Genomic DNA, 19,904 nt, shown 5'->3' with positions numbered 1-19,904 from the left:
AATTAACCTGTCCCACAGTCTCATCTGTCCTAGTCTTACAAATATAGAAGAGCAGTTTACAGAACAGAGTTTGGGGTCTGCTAATGCTATTGCCTCCTAGCTGTGAGATTAAGAAAAAAAAATAAGATTATGAAGGAAAAAGAATAGCCTAAGGCTAACCAAAAAGGAATGCTGCCATTCATTTACTCTTTGAAGTCAAGCAATAAGTAAACTGATACCCAGACTCTTAAATCTGGCCGCCTGCTGTATTTCACCACAGCAGGGGTTCCAACAGCACAACCTTTTACCTTGGATTGAGGAATCTTCTCTTAGATGTCTAAAATAAGGTAATCTACAGCTGTTTGATGAATTTTCACTGACAGCTGATTTAAAAAACACCCTTTAAACCACACATCACAGAATACTGAATCAATAAACTGCTTCTTAAAAGTAGAAATGGGAAAAAATTAGAAAAAGCTCTCATGTAGTAACACCCACTGAAAAATAAATTTATTTCAGGAAAACTATAAACAATATATACACAAGCTTAAAGGGATTTCTCTTCTTGTTTACAGGAAAGCACATCAGCAAAAGTAATGTACAAACACTTCCAACGGTTTTGACATTACCTACAACTTGGTGTCCATGATAATATTACCATCCTTGTCCTTTACTCTTACTCTCCCAGAGACGTACTTTGTTTCCTGCTGTCCATTCATGTACACAGTCTTGACAGTACCATCTGGATACTCCCGTCTCTTGAACTGTGATGTGTGTAGTTCTCTCTGGCCATTATTAAACTCTATAGTTTTGCTTCCATCTCTGCATTAAATAAGTGTATATAAGTGTTTAAAAAAAAAACAAACAAAAACATTGTAAGGACTATACATAGGCTTAAGCTTAATCTCAGAACAAACTTTAAATATGCAAGCCTAAATGAAGGAAGAACTTAAAAAAGACAGTGTTTGTGAAAAGCCTGTTTTGTTAAATATCATCCCAGCTGGTTGGTACTCAAGAAAATCTGTTTCTGCAAAACTGACATAACTTCTTTAGACTTGAGAGCCTCTACCGCACTTTCTTTGCACTAAATCTACTGCTGCAACAGTCCAAGAAAAGTTTCAAACAATGTTTTGAGCGCTGTCAGTTTGGATGTCAGACCTGCTTGCCACACCAACTAGGTTCTTGCATGTTCTCTAGAATTATGCACAAATCTGCAAAATCTCTCAGGTTAGGGTATGAGAAAATACACAGTCTTTATGTCTCCTCCAAGCTACAGGAAAAAAAACCCAAAATTTCAAGCAGTAAATATATGTTGACAGTACAGTATGTTCAAATGTAAACTTCTAGAAATAGATGTGTCACCCTATACTGCCTCTGTCAGTGAGCCCTAACTGCTACTTTCCCATCAACAGTCTAAGGTACCTGAAAAGGTAAAGCTTACCGCTGAATACGAACAATAGTACCATCTGGAAAGATACTTTCTTCTTGCCCATCCGTAAATAAATTTTTGATAGTTTGATCAGGGAAAGTAATTTCTTTCTTGCCATCAGGATAATGCTTCTCTGAAATGTATTTTGAGGCAATATGCTTATTACATAAATAAGGTATACATAGGGGCAGCAATTTTGAGGGTTGGTTGGGTTGGATGATTTCTTTACCTATTTGTCCATTTGAAAAATGCAAGACCTCTAAGCCATCAGAGTATGTAGTATGTGTAGTCTTAGCATCAGCATAATAATAAATCTGCAGAAAACAGTTGAGATTTAACTAGTGAGAAATTTTATGTGTGTGTGTACACATGCGCATAAATAAGTATTTCTAGAAAAGCGCAGAAGATGTAGGGTACATACCACTGTTTGATCAGGCATAACCTGCTTCACATCGCCATTGAAGAAGGTTATAGTTACAGTCTTCCCATCAGAACCCACTTTTTTCCATGTCCCATTGGGGAAAAATATGAGGTGACAGCCATTTTTCAAAACCTTTTCAACCTAATGAATACATTACAGAGAAGTCAGTATTGAGCCACCACACTCACATACTCGGTCCTCTTTCACAACAGCTGTCTTGCGGAATTTCAGAGTGCCGAGCTCTCATTTTACCTTTCCATCAGGATAAGCGGTTTCTCTCTGTATCTCTTCACTGTCTGTATACGCAGGTCCAGATGGTAGTGACACATGAGCTTCATTAGGAGAGCTGTCCTGAAGTGACAACAATAATCTAAGCATAAACTGAAATCAAGCTTTGTCTTTATGCATGTTTTTTTCCGAGGCTGACAGGTATTTTAGAAAACAAGGAGCATCAGGGGAGGAAGAGTAGTATAGGAAGGCATAAACACAACCTGGGTTTTATGCAACTCCTAGTATAATTCAAGTGGTAAGACAGACTGAGACTCAGTACTAATTGGTTGTCTGTGGTCCGCTGTAGCCTGGACTAGAGTGGAATTCAGCGGTGTGTTCTAGCATGGTGCTCAACTGCCTTAAGTCATCCATATCAAGGTATGAAACAGCTGATGAAGTTTCATAAAACCTGAATGCTACCTACAGCAATTAATGTAAGAATTAATTCAACTGTTTACAAGATTCTTGCACGGTTTCCCTACATGGAGCATATAAACATCCATCTTTTTCCCCTCTCTCAAAAGGGAAAACATTTTGCAAAATCCAAGGGAGTGGGATATTATTATTTTATTTTCTTTCCTCAGTCAAAGAATGTTGCAACTACTAGACACAGGTAAAACACCCTGCATTGACTACTACATAGCCATTTTCTGATATGACAATAAAATTGCAGTTGAACATAAGAAGGTGAGTCAACAGCTTCACCAGTCACCCTCTAGATACTCATTTAAGTACAAGTAACTGTTGTTTTATTTTAGGCTTTTTCCTCTCCCTTAAAAATCAAATCAAGATACAGGACTTACTACCATAAAAGTCCTAGAAGAATCTTCCAGTGCCATCATTGTCTCAGAGTTGCTTCTGTCATTAGCAGCTGCTGATGCGGGCGTTCTAGAAAGCTTTCCTACTCAGATACGTGTAATTAATTTTACTGTTAAACTGTACTTAAAGTTAATTTGAAGTGTTACAATCATAATTATACACGAGGTTAAGGTGCACAAGACACCCACATTTAAGTGCAATAGAAACTGAAAGCAGTATATTTATGAAAAGAATCAGCATAAACCAGATCTTTCAGGTATGTCATTGCTTCATGTGTCAGCAAGAAGCTACAACTGAAGAATCATTGCAACAGGCACAATACTTGCCCTTTCTCTCCTATTTCATTTCTGTAGATTTACAAAGGATTCCACCCCACCCCCCCCAGGAATCTAGGCAACATTTTTAGTTATGCCTTACAATGAATAAAGGAAGGCTGATGTAACCTTTTAACAGGACCTGATTGGCAGACTTTGCCCATGTCTCTCCTAGCACACCAGCCAAAATAAAACTGGCAAGGGCTTCAATTCTGGAACGCACTCCCCTAACAGGTAACATGATGGTTGCTTGAGCTGTCAGAGGTGTCAAAAAAGTACCCTCCAGTTACTTTCCATCTGTGATGATTATTAGGAAGGGGTATAGCTGCCAACAGCATTTGCTCATAACTGTGAACAAGGAACACCTGGTATGGCATTGCCCATACGGTTACAGCTCCTGGTAACAGAAGGTTCTGAAGAGACACAGCAGTTCTGATGCTATCAACGTAGTCATCTAATCAACATCTGCAGCTTGGAGAACATCAGTGATGAATGCCATTTTGGATTACAGAACGCAGCTTCTGGTATGCTCCAGATCACCAAACATGACCAGAAGCATCTTCGCTCTGAGAACGGTCTCATCGCAGCTTTCTCCAGAATCTTACCCTGGGAGGTATTTTTCCATACGCTCAAGTCCATTACAACTATTCTCTATCTACTTTTTAGGTGCTGATGCACTCTTTTCAATAAAAGCAAAAATCCATGTCAATTTTCTTTTAAAGAGTTAACAGAATTCTCTGATTAGACCAACATTTATACCTTTTGGCTGTGAATAACTTTTGCCATTTATCTTGCTGCACTTCTGTACTGGAAGAAGCAGAGATGCGGTTTGACTTTCTGGGCCTCTATTTGGTAGACACTAAAAGAAAGAAAGAAAGAAAGTTATTTGTGGTTTACGTGACATTTATTCACAATTGTTCATAGAGCAGCAACAAAATTTACACACCACGTGACATGAAATTTAATGGAAGCTTTCTGCACCAAACTACATTTTTGAGATTTAGTCAGTGACGGGCTTGTGTGATGTAGCCCAAGCTATACTTTGGAACTCTTCCTCTGTCTGCTGCCTCACTACCAACAACTACAGAATGTTAATGTGGTGCAAGCAATCTAGAAAAATAGTTACAGTTTCAAAACTAAATATAACTAGACAATGGTGAACTGCCTGGTATGCCTGGCTGATCCTTAAGGTGCAGAGATTCCCAGGTTAGATCCCATCTATGATTTTTCTCTTATAATTGTTTCATTTTGAATTTCTAAGGTGAGTTCCTCAACAGGATGGATGCTGCACGTTGCAAACATTCACATTTGTAGAGAATGTGACATTAACAAAATTCTGTGTCTGTCACCACTAGTGGAGTCCCAAGATTAGTAAATTAAAAGTAAACATCTAAGTTGTAGCTATTGGATTCCAAGTTTATGATCCAAAATGCAAGAGTATTCACACAGATGAATTTAAAACACCAAGATTAAGAACTTACAGATTCTGCTCTTTTCAGAGTCATCCCAGAATTTTCTATTTTCCTCTTGCTTCCAGCAGCTTCTACTTTCTTCCAGGCTTCCAGACGAAACCTCTCCATAATTTTGACTTCCTCTTTTAGCTCCATATTCTCATTTACTAAAGCTTCTATTTGATCTTTCAGGCGTCGATGGGTGGTTGACCATTTTGCCTCTTTTCGTTTTAAATCTTCCTGTAACTCTGCGATCTGCTGTTTTAAAGCCTTAGAAAAATGCATGTTTATAAATTGAAGCACTTTCATTTTTTAATATATTAAAAGATTTTAATGTTCTAATAGAAATACAAACACACAAAAAAGCACAAGAGCGGCAAAAAAACCAAGATTAGCTTAATGGGGCAGAGGGTGAAAAGTAGAAGTTTTCTTCCTGAAAGAGATACTATTTACTTTAGACTACCAACTTAAAGCTCAACTTCAATCACAGGAAGTGTCTTTATTGCCCTCTTGGCATCCTTTACAGTTCATAGATTGGCCAGTACAAATACACTTGAGACAGAAACATGAAATCTTTAAGGCTGCCCTTGAGAGGACCCTTCAAAAATCTTGCACAGGAAAACAGGGAGGACACAATCACATAACACACGTGTGAGTCTGCCTAGCCAGTTTAGCAAGTGTTACTTCAATCTGTTGAAGTTATGTAAGGAAAATTAGTAGGGAAGGAGGAGGGAAATCCATGTGTGATGTTTAATACAACTTGTCTGTACATCTCATGTACCGTACATCCTGACAATGAAGGAACAAACAGATCTTGTTTCTTACATCTCTGATACATTTTGTTCTTACTTACTTGTAGGTCTTTAGGTAACTTTGAAAACTGTAAAAGACTACTATGTTTACTGTACAACAGTTATAGAATAAAACTCAAGTACAGTTCTAGTTTGCATTTTGATCTACCGCCATGAATAAAAACTTACAACTTAATATTAACTACAGTAATTTTGTATCAAAGTTGAAGATCATTCTACCATAGTTATGAGCAGTTTAGTACGGAAACGTGACAAAAAGATTTGCTCATCAAGGGTTTTTGCCTTAAAACCATCAAACAACATTGTGAAGACTGTAGTTCCTTCCTCAATTAGGCCATGTCTACTAAAAGTTCCCATCTTGAAATCACTTGCAACCTTTCAACTAAGTTAGAATTTAGTTCTCGACTGCCTTTAAATTAATTTAAGCTTCCTGTGTGGACCAGAAGAATAATATATTTTTATACCTGAATTTCATCACGTTCTTTTTTATCTGGAATTGCTCTAGCTTCTGTGGTATATTTTTCAAAAACTTTACGCTCCTTTTGCAGTTTTTTCATTTCCTTTTTTTTATATTCTTCTATTTCAGCCAGTTCTTGGGCTTTCTGCTGTTGAAAGTCTGCAATTTCTTTCCTATAATTATGAAACAAAGTTGTTGTTTTAACCCAAAACTACTTCAAATCTGGATTTTAAGGAAGAAAATGAAGACACTGAATTTTGTGGTCATTGATTCCAATCCAGCATCTGTTACCCCCGGGAAGACTTACCTATAAATGGTATTACTTATTTAAGGAGTAAGAATTGTCACACAGCTAGTGTCTGAAGTCCAACAATTTCTATTTTTATATCTTCCAGTCACGGAAGTTACCCTGAATTTAACAAAGCTCTGGCTAAAATCTTCCAACATTCTTCAAAGCAGTAGAACACCATTCCCCCAAAAGCACAGGGAAAAAGAATCTGCTAACAGCAGGAGGTCACAAATCAAACATAAGCCAACAACATGATGCTGTTTCCAAACAAAACAAAAGTGACTTTGGTAGGAATAGGTGTGCCACATTTAAGTCACCAGAGATAATTATTCTGCTCTATATGTTGCTTATAAGTCCCCCAGTTCAAATGAAAATATTCTCAGCTTGTACTCACAAACATTCGATCCAAAGGAAGAGCATCAATCATCTTAGCATGAAGATCAATTTTGCAAGACCAATTTAAGGACTGTGTTATCACTCAGAACAAAAGTATATAAATTCTCCCAAGTACAGCCTTTAAGGATATCATATTAAACTAGCAGGGGTTCTTAATGTTGTAATTTGTGTGTGAGTAATAATTACAGTTTACTATATACATAGAGCAACAACCAGTTTCTTGACCTATGTCTCCACCGTAGCTGAAACACACCAATTACTTATCTGTGCTGTTGGTAACTGGACATTATGATCGCCTGGAACATACTATGTAAGTGAATGCACCAAAATGTTTCAATTAAAAATTACCTGATATTTGCCAAGGCATGCTCTCTTTCTTCCCGGAGTTTAGTTAGAGTTGTGTTTTCAGCTCTGAATCTCTCTATTTCAGTTTCCAATTCAGTGAGTCTCTCTCTCAGTACCTGGGAAGGAACAGTGTTTCCTGTCAAAGAACAACCAGATGCAAGTTATCTGAGCAGCATCCATAAGACTGAAGTAAACAATTATCACACACCAGTTAAAAAAAAAAAAATTAAAAAATATCAAGTGATACTATTTGAGAGATAGTAGTAGTATCGCAAAAAATTTCTACTATTCAAATAACACAGAAGTGACATTTTAAAGCACTCTGCACTATTTACTCAAGTACCGCAAATATTGAGGTATACATCTATCATCTTTGTAGAACTAAATATATATTAGGAATTGGAATGTGAAGGACTTCACATCAAGCTAGAGAAATTAAATGAAGGTATAAGGGCCAAGCATCAAACAGGAAAGTTTATAGTTGTAAGTTTTTCCAAGTTTCATTCACAACAAAGTCTGCTCACACCCATCACTGATGTGAAATCTATTGCAGAGGCCAATAACAGGATTTGTGGGCTTTTTTGCCATCCCAGTTGCCTGTTCAGTCACTACTTAACACTCCCAGGGTTTTAATAGTCCACTTCTGAGTATGCAAGAGAAGAGCCTAAATACTGATGTTGCAGTGTAGGTAGTTGCCTCATTCACCCTTAAATGCTCTGAGATTCAGTAAAAAACCCTACCCCTCTTCCTGATAACAACATCTAGCAGGCATCTTTAGACAACCCTACAAAATCAATTCTCCACAAAACAATAAGCAGAAGTAGCAGCTTTCACATGAACTTCTCATAAAAACCTGAACAAATTTCTAAACACTCACTGGAGCAGAGTTTGAAATCAAGATCTCACTGCCTTACAGAGAAGAGATTTAAATGCCAGGCTATGCCATCATGCTTTCACTGAACAAGTGCATTTTTAATGATCTCACATAAATGCAACAGCTTCAACAGGAGCTTTTAGGGGCAGTCCTTCCCCAGACTATAACCATATGGTCAAAATCAACTTGGGCAAAGCAGAAAAATGAATCCATGTTTCCCATATTCCACGTGAATTCTCTAGATACTATACTACTGTCAGAAAATACAGGCAGGGCTGCTGCCTCCTTATAAGAGGAACAAGCTAACCTAACAGTGCATAGCATTACCCTACCGTGGTGTAAATGCACACTGTCACTGGGAAGGGAGGTACCACTTCATTTTTGGCATGCCTTTGACACTCTCCTTGATTTGGAAACAGTGATCAGGCAGCTCCAGATCATGTTTAGTTCAATGAACTGGTCTGACAGAAAACTAGCCTCCAGGAAAAAAAAAAAAATTAAAAAAAAATAAATGAAGTTTTCACTGATCGTACTCATACTGCAAGCTGCATAACTGTTAGATCTGACATCAGACATGCAACCAGGAGAGGAGATGAAAGGTGAGAATAGGGCCATTCCCTGCAGCAGAAGTCTGTACTTACACCCTTTGGTGTAATGTCAGGTTGCGGCTTAAGTGTTAGGAGGAAAGACTTGTAATATATGTCTTCTTCAACATTTCCTACCAGTTGCTGTTCTCTCACCTCCTGGCTCCTGTTCCACATTTGATTTGATTTCACGCTCTGAATGACAGCCCGCCTTCTGTTTCGGTTTCAGTGAAGGAAATAGTTTCATCATCAGGTTTGATACAGGAGGTCCATTTGAATCACTGTCCACTGCAGACTCTTTGGACATTCCATCTCCCCTCTTTGAGGCAACCTTTCTCTTTATTGCTTTATCTGGGACAGTTGTATCATTCTTATTGGAAAAGTCCATCTGTAAAGGTATTTTAGTATATTTTTCAGGTAAATCACTGTTAACATGATTTTCATCAAGATCACTCCATGTTCTTTCATCATCAAACTCAAACTTACTCCTACTTATACAAGACATGCTTCTCTGACGGTCTGAAGCTTTTCTAATCTTTTGCTTTGACAGTGCGCTGCCATCTTTGTCTGACGAGCCAAGGTCAGCATCTCCATTTTTGCTTTCTTTGCTGGTGTCTGTAACAGAACCTCTATAATCAAAAAATTCTGGATCATTTTCTCTATGGCTCATAAAGGATGTCTTAGCATCTTCATTTTCATGCTTTAATGTGGTCTCAAATTCACTCTCAGAATCTGTAGTAGTATAACCATTGCCCTCACTCTCATCTTCATTTATAATCCATTGGTTACTTTTTAAAGCAGGAGCTGCTGTCATTGAAGAAGCTGAAAATATTACACTGTCCGTTTTATTCAGTGGATCCTTCATTATAAAAGCTGCTCCTGAATTTGAGACTGTATGCATAACTGCTCTATCATTTATATTTCCCTGTGTCATACAGTCTGCCTTTTTATTTTTCTTATTTATAAGTTCAACAGCCAGCGCCTTTACTTGCTGCTGTTTTGCCTTGATAGGGGTAGAAGACATTCTACGGCCTTTTAAAGTTTGCTGATCTTGATCTAAGATCCTTTGCACAAATGAGGAATTACTTGAGAAAGATATTTCATCTGCAGCTTGTTCTAGAAACAAAAATTCATCTAATTCTAGATTCTCTTTTTCTTTTTCTTTTTCCCAGTTTTCCAGCTTATTCTGAAATGAAACTTCAAAAGACAGTTCTGGATCTTTTACAGGGTGACCTATAGGACATTTAGAATTAGGAAAGGCACTGGCCAGCTCATGAGACAACCGAGGCTTTTCTGTGCCAGGTAATTTGTTTCCAATTTTGCCAGTGTTAGACTTAGCAAATTCTACTACGTTCTCTTTATTTTCTATTTTGTTGTTAGTTTCTGATGGGAAAGAATCTCTCATCTGTCCTTCATGATTTTTTCCTGGTTGCATTCTTGTTTCTAATAGCGAGATATTTTTTCCATTGTGATTCCTGAGTACCAGGTTCTTCTGAACAGGGCAATGTTTTGCTTTATCAGGGTGGTTATATTTTTTACATGGTGCAAAAGGGTTCTCAGAAACCCGTTCTTTGCCAGGAGGCATAGTTTTCTTTTGTATTTGTGATCTGTCCACTTTAATAGCATTTCTGTCATCTGAAGCCCTTTGTTGAAGTTTTGGGGTGTTTTCTCCAAGTTTTGTAATTTTAGATTTGGCACTACTAAATCTTGTTAAGCCTTCTCCTCTTTTCAGGAAGGGTCGTTTGATCACTGGTTTTTGAATGGCTGGTCCATTTGTCTCCTGAAAAGGGGCAAACAAAAACACAAACACACAATGTTAAAAAGTCCCTTATACCGTTTGAAGATTTCTTCAAATGAACCCCACATACGAGTAGGAATTTATACAGTACATTTCTACTGGATTTCTAAAGACATCTTAAACAAGTGAAATATTTGGGGCTTATTGTTTTATTTTTAAAAACATGAATATTGCATTCAGTGTTATCTTTTGCTGCTAGAATCTTCCTTGTACGTTTTTAAAGCACCTATTGCATCTTGGCACTATATATAAAGAACAATAAAGTTTAAAAAAGTAAATAACCTGTAACTTCTGGTTTTGCTCCAGACGCTGCTCTTCTAGTTGTATCTGTTCTTCCAGGAATTGTTCAAATGTCTGTTTCTTTTCCTGAATCGCAGCTTTAATAGGTCTAGTGTAATTTAAAAAAAAAAAAAAAAAAAAAAAAAATCAAGTCTTACATTCCTATAACTATGTTTAAGATCACTGCTATTCAAAGACCTAAGGTGTAATTACATAAAAGATGACAAATTATGAGGTACTTTGGTCATTAAATGTAAAAGTTAATCTGAGAAATACGTTATAACACTAGCTGTTTATCTTTTGAGAAATGGTTTATCAAATCCCTGCTATAGTTAATACACATATCTAAAAGATACTATATGCAGGTTTTGCTGTTTCTTCTTTCATTGCTTTTCTCAATGACCCTTTCTTCTGCCCAGACCACCAAACTTTCATTCGTATTTTAGTCATACTGCCAATTTCTACAGCATCACCTTCCCACTCAGTAATGCTGCTGAGATTGTGTTCCTTATCTCCCCCTTTGATACTCCTCCTCCTTCACAGCCCTGTACTGGGTCTGGCTGGGATGGGGTGAACTTTCTTCATCACAGTCCGTATGGTGCTGTGTTTTGGATTTGTGACCACAACAGTGTTGATTAACACACCAATGTTTTAGCTATTACTGAACAGTGCCTGCACAGCATCAAAGCTTTCTTTGGTTTTTCATGCTGTTCCCCCAGCCCCAGCAAGTGGGCTGGGGTGGGCAAGAGGCTGAGAGGGGACACAGCCAGTACAGCTGACCCGAACTGACCAAAGGGATATTCCATGCCGTATAACATCATGTTCAGCAGTAAAAACTGGGGGCTTGGTCTTCCAAAAGTAGCTGTTGCTCAAAGACCAAGTAGGCATCAGTCTGCTTGTGGGAGGTGGAGAGTGACAGCCTTTGCATCACTTGGGTTTTTTTCCCCCCCCTCTTTCCTTTACTTATTAAACTGCTTTTATCTCAACCCATAAGTTTTCTCGAGTTTTCTCCTCTGATACCCTCTCCCATTCTGCTCTGGGGGACAGAGTGAGCAAACGACTGGGTGGGTGCTTAGTCGCTGGCTGGCTCAACACACCACAGCCTGGAACAAGTATTTCTTGTCTTTGTGATGACTTGGCAGACAGGGCAGAGCTTTATAACAATGCCAACCACTACTTTTATTCTATCAACTCCATAAACAAAGCTTTTACCATACATGAGAAGGCTTCTGCCACAAGCACTGTTATTACTGCTTAGCCATATACAGATGTTTAAACAGACATAACTCCTGGTAATAAACTAAAAAGTCACACACTTACACTCCTCCTTCACATTACGACTTTCACCACATAATGGTGGATAGGAGGTTGTAATAAATCAAACTGAGAACAGTAATTATAACTGCTTATAGACTAAGCCTATACTAAAATGTACTTCTAAACTATCATTACCCCAGGCTGCACACACCTCTTCAGCCAATAAACATCATCACATCTTTCACAGCATAAACAATTTAAAGCCAGAGCCTCTCTTACTACAGGTCTCCAGAGTACCTAGCAAAATGGAAACCTTCGTTGAGAAAGCTATACAAATTGAGAATATCAGACTCTTTCAATCAGGACTCAGAATTCAACCAAACTCATGTGGGATCTGACAGTGGGATCGAGTGCACCCTCAGCAAGTTTGCAGATGACACCAAGCTGAGTGGTGTGGTCGACATGCCAGAGGGACAGGATGCCATCCAGAGGGACCTGGACAAGCTGGAGAAGTGGGCCCATGTGAACCTCATGAGGTTTAACAAGGCCAAGGGCAAGGTCCTGCACCTGGGTCGGGGCAGCCCCCAGTATCAATACAGGCTGGGGGATGAAGGGATTGAGAGCAGCCCTGCCGAGAAGAACTTGGGGGTACTGGTGGATGAAAAGCTGGACATGAGCCAGCAATGTGCGCTCGCAGCCCAGAAGGCCAGTCGTATCATGGGCTGCATCAAAAGAAGCGTGGCCAGCAGGTCAAGGGAGGTGATTCTGCCCCTCTCCTCTGCTCTGGTGAGACCCCACCTGGAGTACTGTGTCCAGCTCTGGAGCCCTCAGCATAAGAAAGACACGGACCTGTTGGAGCGGGTCCAGAAGAGGGTCACAAAAATGATCAGGGGATGGAAGACCTCTGCTATGAAGAAAGGCTGAGAGAGTTGGGGTTGTTCAGCCTAGAGAAGAGAAGGCTTCGGGGAGACCTTCTTGCAGCCTCTCAGTACTTAAAGGGGGCTTATCAAAAAGGTGGTGGCAAACTTTTTAGCAGGGCCTGTTGCGACCGGACAAGGGGGAATGGCTTTAAACTACAGGGGGGTAGATTTAGACTAGATATAAGGAAGAAATTTTTTACGCTGAGGGTGGTGAAACACTGACACAGGTTGCCCAGAGAGGTGGTAGATGCCCCGTCCCTGGAAACATTCCACGTCAGGTTGGACGGGGCTCTGAGCAACCTGATGTAGTTGAAGATGTCCCTGCTCATTGCAGGGGCGTTGGACTAGAAGACCTTTAGAGGTCCCTTCCAACCCAAACTATTCTATGATTCTATGTTGTCTATTTGATAAAAACTGCCTAATAATGGTCTGAATTACCTTTCCTCTGTATTAGTCCACAAATGTTTTCCTCCACTGGAATTTTCAGAGAGATCTGAGCTTTCCACACATAAAGGATCAATGTGATGATCTTCACTCTCCGTTAATACTTCCATCTTTTGTTCTGGACACCACATGTTTTTTCCTATGAAATGAATAGACTTTTTTTTTTTCCTCCCCAACAACAAATCAGTTTTCAGTTCATACTTTAAGCAGCATTCAGGTCAGATTAAAACCAGAAGGGAGCTTCACAGTAATGTAGCCTGAATTCCTACATAAAATAGTCCCAAGATTTCCCCAAGTTGATTATTATTTGAATTTGAGCTTTTTTTTTAAAGGAACATCCAACTATGTATTAAAAATTTTCCACAGACCTTAAATAACCCATTCTGATTGTTCATCTTCTTTGCTATTGTTAATTTATAGCTTAAAAATAACTGAACAAATTTAGATTTCTGCTTTACTGAAGAGCTCTCTTACCAAGATTCTGTTTCCCATGTATATATGTATAAATTAAGATCAATTTATCCTTTCACATCCTCTTAGACCAAGCCCTCTGATTAAAAGCTTTAAAGCTGATATGAAGTATGATGAAATGCAATCTCATACCTTTTCCCCAAAACCTCTACAGGTTTTCAGCAACCTTTAGTTGCTAGATTAAAACCAAAACCACTATTCCAGTCATAGCAGTGCAGTAGTCATGCTAGTGCCAACGGTAAAAATGAGAAGAGGAGGAAGGATAACGAACTCCAGTGCATTCCTTCTGATGTACAAATAATTTTTAGTTATATGATGGGATCTCTTTGTCAACCCATCTTGACTCCTAATTCCAGATCAGTTACTAATCCTCACAATAGAGCTGGTCTGAAGACATTCTGTATCCCTGGATAGATTGTTATTTTCCATTTGCCACATGAAAATGTGGGTACAGTTCAGCCCAAACAAATCAGCTATCATTATTTAAACAATTCAGCTGTCATTATTTGCTATTTTCCCAGTCTTTATCATATATAAGCTTTAGCAGTAAAGATTATATTTTTTTTTCCTAAGAGACAAGCATTTCATCCAGATAGAAGAACTTGATTTTTTCCTCATGCTGCTTTTAACAAAACTCACATGGACATCAACAGGAACTCTCTGAGGTCTGTAAGCTGTCAGTAAACCAACCAACAAATCACATAAACCAACACTTGTATAAAATCTTCACAATAAGTAGTAGAAAAATTACGTTCAATAACTACAAAGGGAAAAAACCCCCACCACACACCAAGTTATCTTTCTATAAATGACTAACCAGCAATACATTTGTCTTCCTCATTTTTCAAACAATTCTGCGTTTTCAGAGGCACACCCAGACCTTGTTTCTCACAGGCAGACACTCCTGAAAGACTGTTCTTCAAAGATGAGGTGCATTCTTTGTTGTTTAACTTTTGTAAAAAATCACTGTCTTCTGTATGTGGAGAAACAATTGGAGCATAAGCTCTGTCTTCAAAGATATTCTGATACCCAGATGATGGCAATTGGTGTAAAGTTGTTAAGCCTGCTGAATGCCCAGGTCTTAGCTTTTGACTTTCAGCCATTAGAGTATAGCCTTGAAATTAAAAGAAAAAAATGGCTGTGTCATTGTATTTGTATTACACCACCACTGTTCCACAGGAGAAAAGAAATGGTACTGAAGGGCAAGGCTGATCACCCAGCCTCCATCCTTATGTTACTGATCAAGAATAACTGATTAGGCAATCTGGATTTTGTTCTCCTAAGGCTAAGCCCTAAATTCATTTTCTCAGGTAGGCAGAGTGAAAGAAAGATAATCATTTAAGTCAGGTTGGACTGATACTGCCAACAGGAGAAAATACCCCTGCTCAACTCTAAAAGCTTTTTCCAGGCCAGCACCATCCCCTCCCTTTGCACACAGCAAACGAGACTGGAAAACTGATACAGGTTACAAGCATTTGTTTTTCAATACAGATCAGCTCCCTCATCTAGTTCAGTTCATCACCCGAACAAATCTGTGCTGCGTGAGCACAAACAAGGAGGGACTACTTCATTTGAATACAGTGATAGCTTAAAGCAATCGAAAGTATTGTGAGAAACAGCTAATCAGAAAGGAAAGCAACTGGTTTTTTACAGTCTTTTGTATTTAAAACGTTCTACGAAACAAGGGCTCCCATCATAGCACATATTGATCAAGTTACAATGACAGTTGGCGTTTTATAAAAACAGGATAGTGTTCCTTCTACAGTAGCACTCAACTTTCAAGCACTGAAGCGATGCAGCATTTATCTTTGACTAATTGAGTAGTCTTAAGATGAAGAACACTGAATACACTTTCAGATTTTAACTGGAAAATGAGATTAAATTCTTCAGTTTACTCAAAGTATGTCATACGCTTGCTTTCTCAACGTACCAAGAACTGCTGTCTGGCCAGATACCATGCTAAGTAGTTTCTGCTGCTCTTCCATTAGCCTTTGAAGTTGCTCCATCTGTTGTTTCTTTAGCTGTTCCTGTTTCTGTTGTTGCAATTCCTTCAGCTTTTCAAACAAAAAAAAAAAAAAAATGTATTAGAGGCTAGGTTTACTTAGAATGTACCACAGGATTAGTGTCATCAAGACAACGGGTATTTCTTGTTTTAAAGATGTTCCATTAGGTAAATGTAACATGAAGGAAATTATGAATATGAAATGCTATGCTAAACGAAATTTTTGTTTTTTTCTATCTATGAATGCACATGCTATTTCCAGTTTGCCCAATTAACAGTTCCACTAGTCTTTAATTGACCAATCTGCAAACAATAGGAATCAGAACACTCATATCTACTGCACAGGAAAAACATTCAAATTCCGCTCTCTTAACATTAACTTCTACTACGCCGTGTTTTTATTAAAACGTGAAATACTTCATAATAATCAATGCTTTAGAAAAAGCGTGGGGTTGTTTTTTTTTTTTTTTTCTTTCCAAGATCTCAGTTACAGTGAACAGTACTGATACAAAGGACCAAGAGAGGGGAAGAAGAGCATTGGAGAACATTAAGACTCGTGAAGCTGCCTGAAAAAAAGAATTAAAATACTGATTAAATTCAGTAATCCAGTCTTCATTTTCTTCTGTAGCAGGAGTCCCTGGCCCTGCCTCAAGACCAGCCTCGAGGGCCATATGAAGGCAGGGCATTCTGTACCCTACCAAACCACAGCAATACCATGCTCATCTCTACATCTCCAACACATACATATGTGCTAGTTTCAGCTCCTCCAAAGGAAAGACAGGAGGCCTGATGAAATCCTTCCATAGATCAACAATAGGACCGCACCTGTCATCCAGCAGGTAAGAAAAATTTCCCTTGAATTCTCCTTGTAGTCCCTTAAAATTCCAGTGAAAACAGAAGTAAGGCACTATGCAAGTAGAAGCTGTGAGCTAATGATAGAGATCCAAAGATCACCTAAAGTCTCATCTCCAACCCCTTCACTTAATTTACTAAAGAAATCATACTTCTACCTGTTCAGATAACATCCTCAGAAAGCCAAACTGAAAAAAATCTTATGCATCCAAAACTACATTCGTCACTGCAAGCATCAGATTTATTTTTTTATAATATATTAGATTGTCAATAACTTTCTAAGACAGGAGACTTAACAATTCCTCTTAAGATACCATTAAACCAGCTAATATCTGTTATTTAGCCACTGTTTGATACTGCTGACAATACTGAAAAAGTGAATAAATGTTTTCCTATCATGTAAAATAGAGGAGAAAATTTTTGTAGCACCACATAAGTTGTGGAATTCTACTCTAGAGACTCACACACACACATCCCCACACACCCCACTTGAGTGAACAGACATAGGGATTTGTGCTGAGGTAGCTGCTAGCAGAGTGGACAAGGAGGTGAGTGAGTTTTTAATCCTTAACAGCAAGATCTATTGAAGTGCCTATGAACACTTTCAGCTAATGCAATTTATATCTAGTAATTAGGAAGAGCTACGAGCAAACATATAGCCAGTTACAGTGGATTAACTGACACACTTGCATTGGAAAAAAAAAACAATTAATAACATCACAGCACTGTAATTCCAGGCCTTTTCGTCCCAACGTCATGGATACTTCATCACATTCAACATTAACATCATTCTTCATCTAAACAGAACCAGGTATTGGATGTACATAGCTGCTTTGAGAACTAACAGAAGATGTTGCTATAGATACAAAAACATACAACTTCACCATGTTGTGAATATCTGTGGTGAAGTACTACCACTGTAATGACCAGCAGCCCATTTCCACAGCTTCAAGTGGAGAAACAACGGAACACTGTAAAACTGCGTGGACCTTTCCAGGTAAAAAGATTTTGAGAACAAGTACACTGCCACTGAATGCAATTTCATTTTAAACTGGAACCTGTGCCAGCTGGAAACAACAGAAGTTAGACTCAATAAATGCACATGATGAGGAGGACACCAATTTTTATGCACGCGTAACTGTGACTTCAGACTTGCTCTTTAAGCTTGCTGTGTTCTATACGTTGCAAAGAGTTTGCTTAATTCCAGGTATGACAAATCACATGCAGAAACAAAATAAATCTTAATTGATGCATGTCAAGGAATTCTAGAACTTTTACCTGTTCAAGCTTTTGTAAGAGTGGATCGCTGTGATCGTATTTATTCTGACCATCCACTTCACCATGGACAAAGTCTGTTTTAGAGGCTTCTACGTTATATGCTGCTGCTGGAAAAGATGTTTCAGTGGTATATTGCTGAAGTGTACAAGAGCTGCCAGGCTCTTCTTCACACAAGGAGTCATCACTTACAGAACAGCTGTCTGAAAGATGCAACACTTCAGCAGGGAAAGCTGTGATGTTTTCAGGTCCAGATAATAAATTTTCTTTGTTGATTTTCAAACCGGTAAAACTAGGATCTAATAAGACTCCAGCACGGGAAGTATCAGACATCCAATGTGCAATGAAGTTTTGTTCGCTACTCAGTTCTTCAACAGTTGACATCTTGTAAACTGTATTCCCATTTATTTGCTGATACAGCATTAGCATAACAATATGACATTATGTAGCGTTAGGACAGTAAAACTTTCAAAGTTCCAGGTATTTGGTATGGATGGTTACCTACTTTTAGCACCTAGAAATTAAGCAGATAAATAAAATAAGACATCTACAATAACAGACTTTCAGTAAAAGAAAGTTAACTCTCTTATAACCAACCCAGTGTGTTTATAAAAATAAGTCACAATCTACTTTTCCCTAGGCAATAGAAACAATTTGGACAATTAGTAACAAACACTTTCTGTGCAGGAGGTCAACATAATCCTTTTATTTGAGTACAGCTAATATTATAAAGCTGTGTATAATATTCTCTTCAGTACAGAAAGGGATTCAGAATTTTTTTAAAGTGCCTGCAACAAAAGAAGTGATTTGAGGAGTTGAAAGAGAGGCTTCCCTCACAGGACCTTCATATCAACGCAAAGTTTCAAATATATCCATCTAAATACAAACATTTTACTGCACATATTTCAATGCCGCACTTACATTTTCGTGTCTTCCTTAGTTTCTCATGGAAACTCTAAAACCATGATGCCTGTTAGCTTCTTCCTCCCAACCAGCTTCTTTTTTTATATCCATCCAAAAAAAAAAGTTTGAAGACTGCAAAAGTTTCAGCGATAACCAAATACCTACAAGTGTCATAAGTCATGAATGAATTCAGGTAGATAGGAGACCCAAAGTGATTTCCTCACTTAGGAAGGAAAAGAGACAGAACTGCTGCTGATGACGATGTGGCAGCAAGCGCCTGACCACTCAGCCCTGCTACCTCAAACTAGTCCCAGGGCAATTAACTCTCTGCCTGTGCATATGGTGTGTCACAGGGAATACAGAGGAAAGAAGGGGCCAGGGGACAAAGGACAGACAACCACAGCAGCCCAGGCTCAACAGTCCTGCTGATCAGGAAACAACTTCCTAAAGCTTCCTTGTTCCCAAGGGATCAGTTCATGCCAGCTCTCACTTAATTTTCACGCTGTAAAAGGGCTTACGCTTTCAACCAAAGTTTGAAACCGTGACTAGGAGAAACAGCAGAATTCCCTTAGGAAAATGTTTTTCAACTGCCTTCTGTTTTGAGACGCCACTGGAAGTTCCCAGCGAGGTACAGATTCCTGCATAGGCAAATTCAAGGCTACAGGGCTCACGCTATTTTTCCTGTCACCTTTTGGAGACCGTTTCGTGGCAGCCTGCCAGTTTAAAGCTTCCCCTAAAGTCTAAGTGAAGCAGTACCTGCGTGCCAACCAAAAGAGCTGGCAGGGCTGAAGCTGACCCGTCCCGGCGAGGCGAGGAGGGACGAAGGGATTCCCCCAAAGGTCGCCGGTGGGGAGACGAGCACAGCCACGCTCCTCAGCCGAGCCGAGCGGCCAGGCCCAGCGCCTCCCTTCCCCTACGGACACGGACACGGCCCCAGCCCGCGGCACCGCGACACCCTCACAGAGGACGCCCTAAGTGCGCCGCCGGGTCCCGCCGCTCCCCGGGCCCCAGGCACCCGCACCACGACAGCTCCGACCCGCAGCCCCTCACAGGTACCGGGGCGGCAGCACCGGAACCGCTCCTCAGGCCGCTTCCGCAGCAACACTCCGCCACCCCTCTATTACAAACCTGCCGCCATCGCACAGCCTCCCGGCGCCGCAGGCTGGGCACCGCCCCAGCGCCGAGCATGCTGGGAGTGGTAGTCCCAAGCCGCCGCCTTCCCCGCCCAGCTGCGAGGCGGTTCTTCGGCGCTCGAACTACAAC

At 39.5% G+C, this 19,904-nt stretch overlaps 1 protein-coding gene across 4 annotated transcripts; it reads right to left on the bottom strand.

Moving 5' to 3' along the window:
- Positions 1-467: 467 nt before the first annotated feature.
- CPAP (centrosome assembly and centriole elongation protein) lies at positions 468-19,807 on the bottom strand. 4 transcript variants are annotated; one of them, XM_076328157.1, is made up of 18 exons: positions 19,770-19,807; positions 18,660-18,802; positions 17,742-18,252; positions 15,540-15,663; positions 14,427-14,723; positions 13,133-13,277; positions 10,521-10,626; positions 8,597-10,220; positions 6,986-7,118; positions 5,960-6,125; positions 4,714-4,953; positions 3,992-4,091; positions 2,903-3,000; positions 2,082-2,180; positions 1,830-1,970; positions 1,638-1,722; positions 1,421-1,541; positions 468-801 (listed from the first exon to the last, which is right to left on the bottom strand). In XM_076328157.1, exons 3-18 carry the CDS (start codon positions 18,165-18,167, stop codon positions 609-611), a joined length of 4,098 nt encoding a protein of 1,365 aa, XP_076184272.1. In that variant the 5' UTR covers positions 18,168-18,252; positions 18,660-18,802; positions 19,770-19,807; the 3' UTR covers positions 468-608. The 4 variants fall into 4 exon arrangements, with proteins under 4 accessions (XP_076184272.1, XP_076184275.1, XP_076184273.1 ...); XM_076328160.1 differs by having other exon boundaries at positions 2,906-3,000; XM_076328158.1 differs by lacking the exon at positions 19,770-19,807 and adding an exon at positions 19,398-19,460.
- Positions 19,808-19,904: the final 97 nt, after the last annotated feature.

The sequence above is a fragment of the Aptenodytes patagonicus genome, chromosome 1 (assembly GCF_965638725.1).
Source record: "Aptenodytes patagonicus chromosome 1, bAptPat1.pri.cur, whole genome shotgun sequence".
In the NCBI taxonomy this organism is placed as follows: Eukaryota; Metazoa; Chordata; class Aves; order Sphenisciformes; family Spheniscidae; genus Aptenodytes; species Aptenodytes patagonicus.
The sequence above is the reverse complement of the archived record's forward strand: the minus strand, read 5'-3'. Positions and strand labels throughout refer to the sequence as shown.

Excerpts from the sequence above, each read along its gene's own strand:
- CPAP (XM_076328157.1), bottom strand. The coding sequence starts at position 18,167 with ATGCTAATGCTGTATCAGCAAATAAATGGGAATACAGTTTACAAGATG. Across the intron at positions 13,278-14,426 it reads GGAAGACAAATGTATTGCTG|GAAAAAACATGTGGTGTCCA; the intron begins GTTAGTCATTTA and ends TTCATTTCATAG. Across the intron at positions 4,954-5,959 it reads AAGAACGTGATGAAATTCAG|GCTTTAAAACAGCAGATCGC; the intron begins GTATAAAAATAT and ends CATTTTTCTAAG.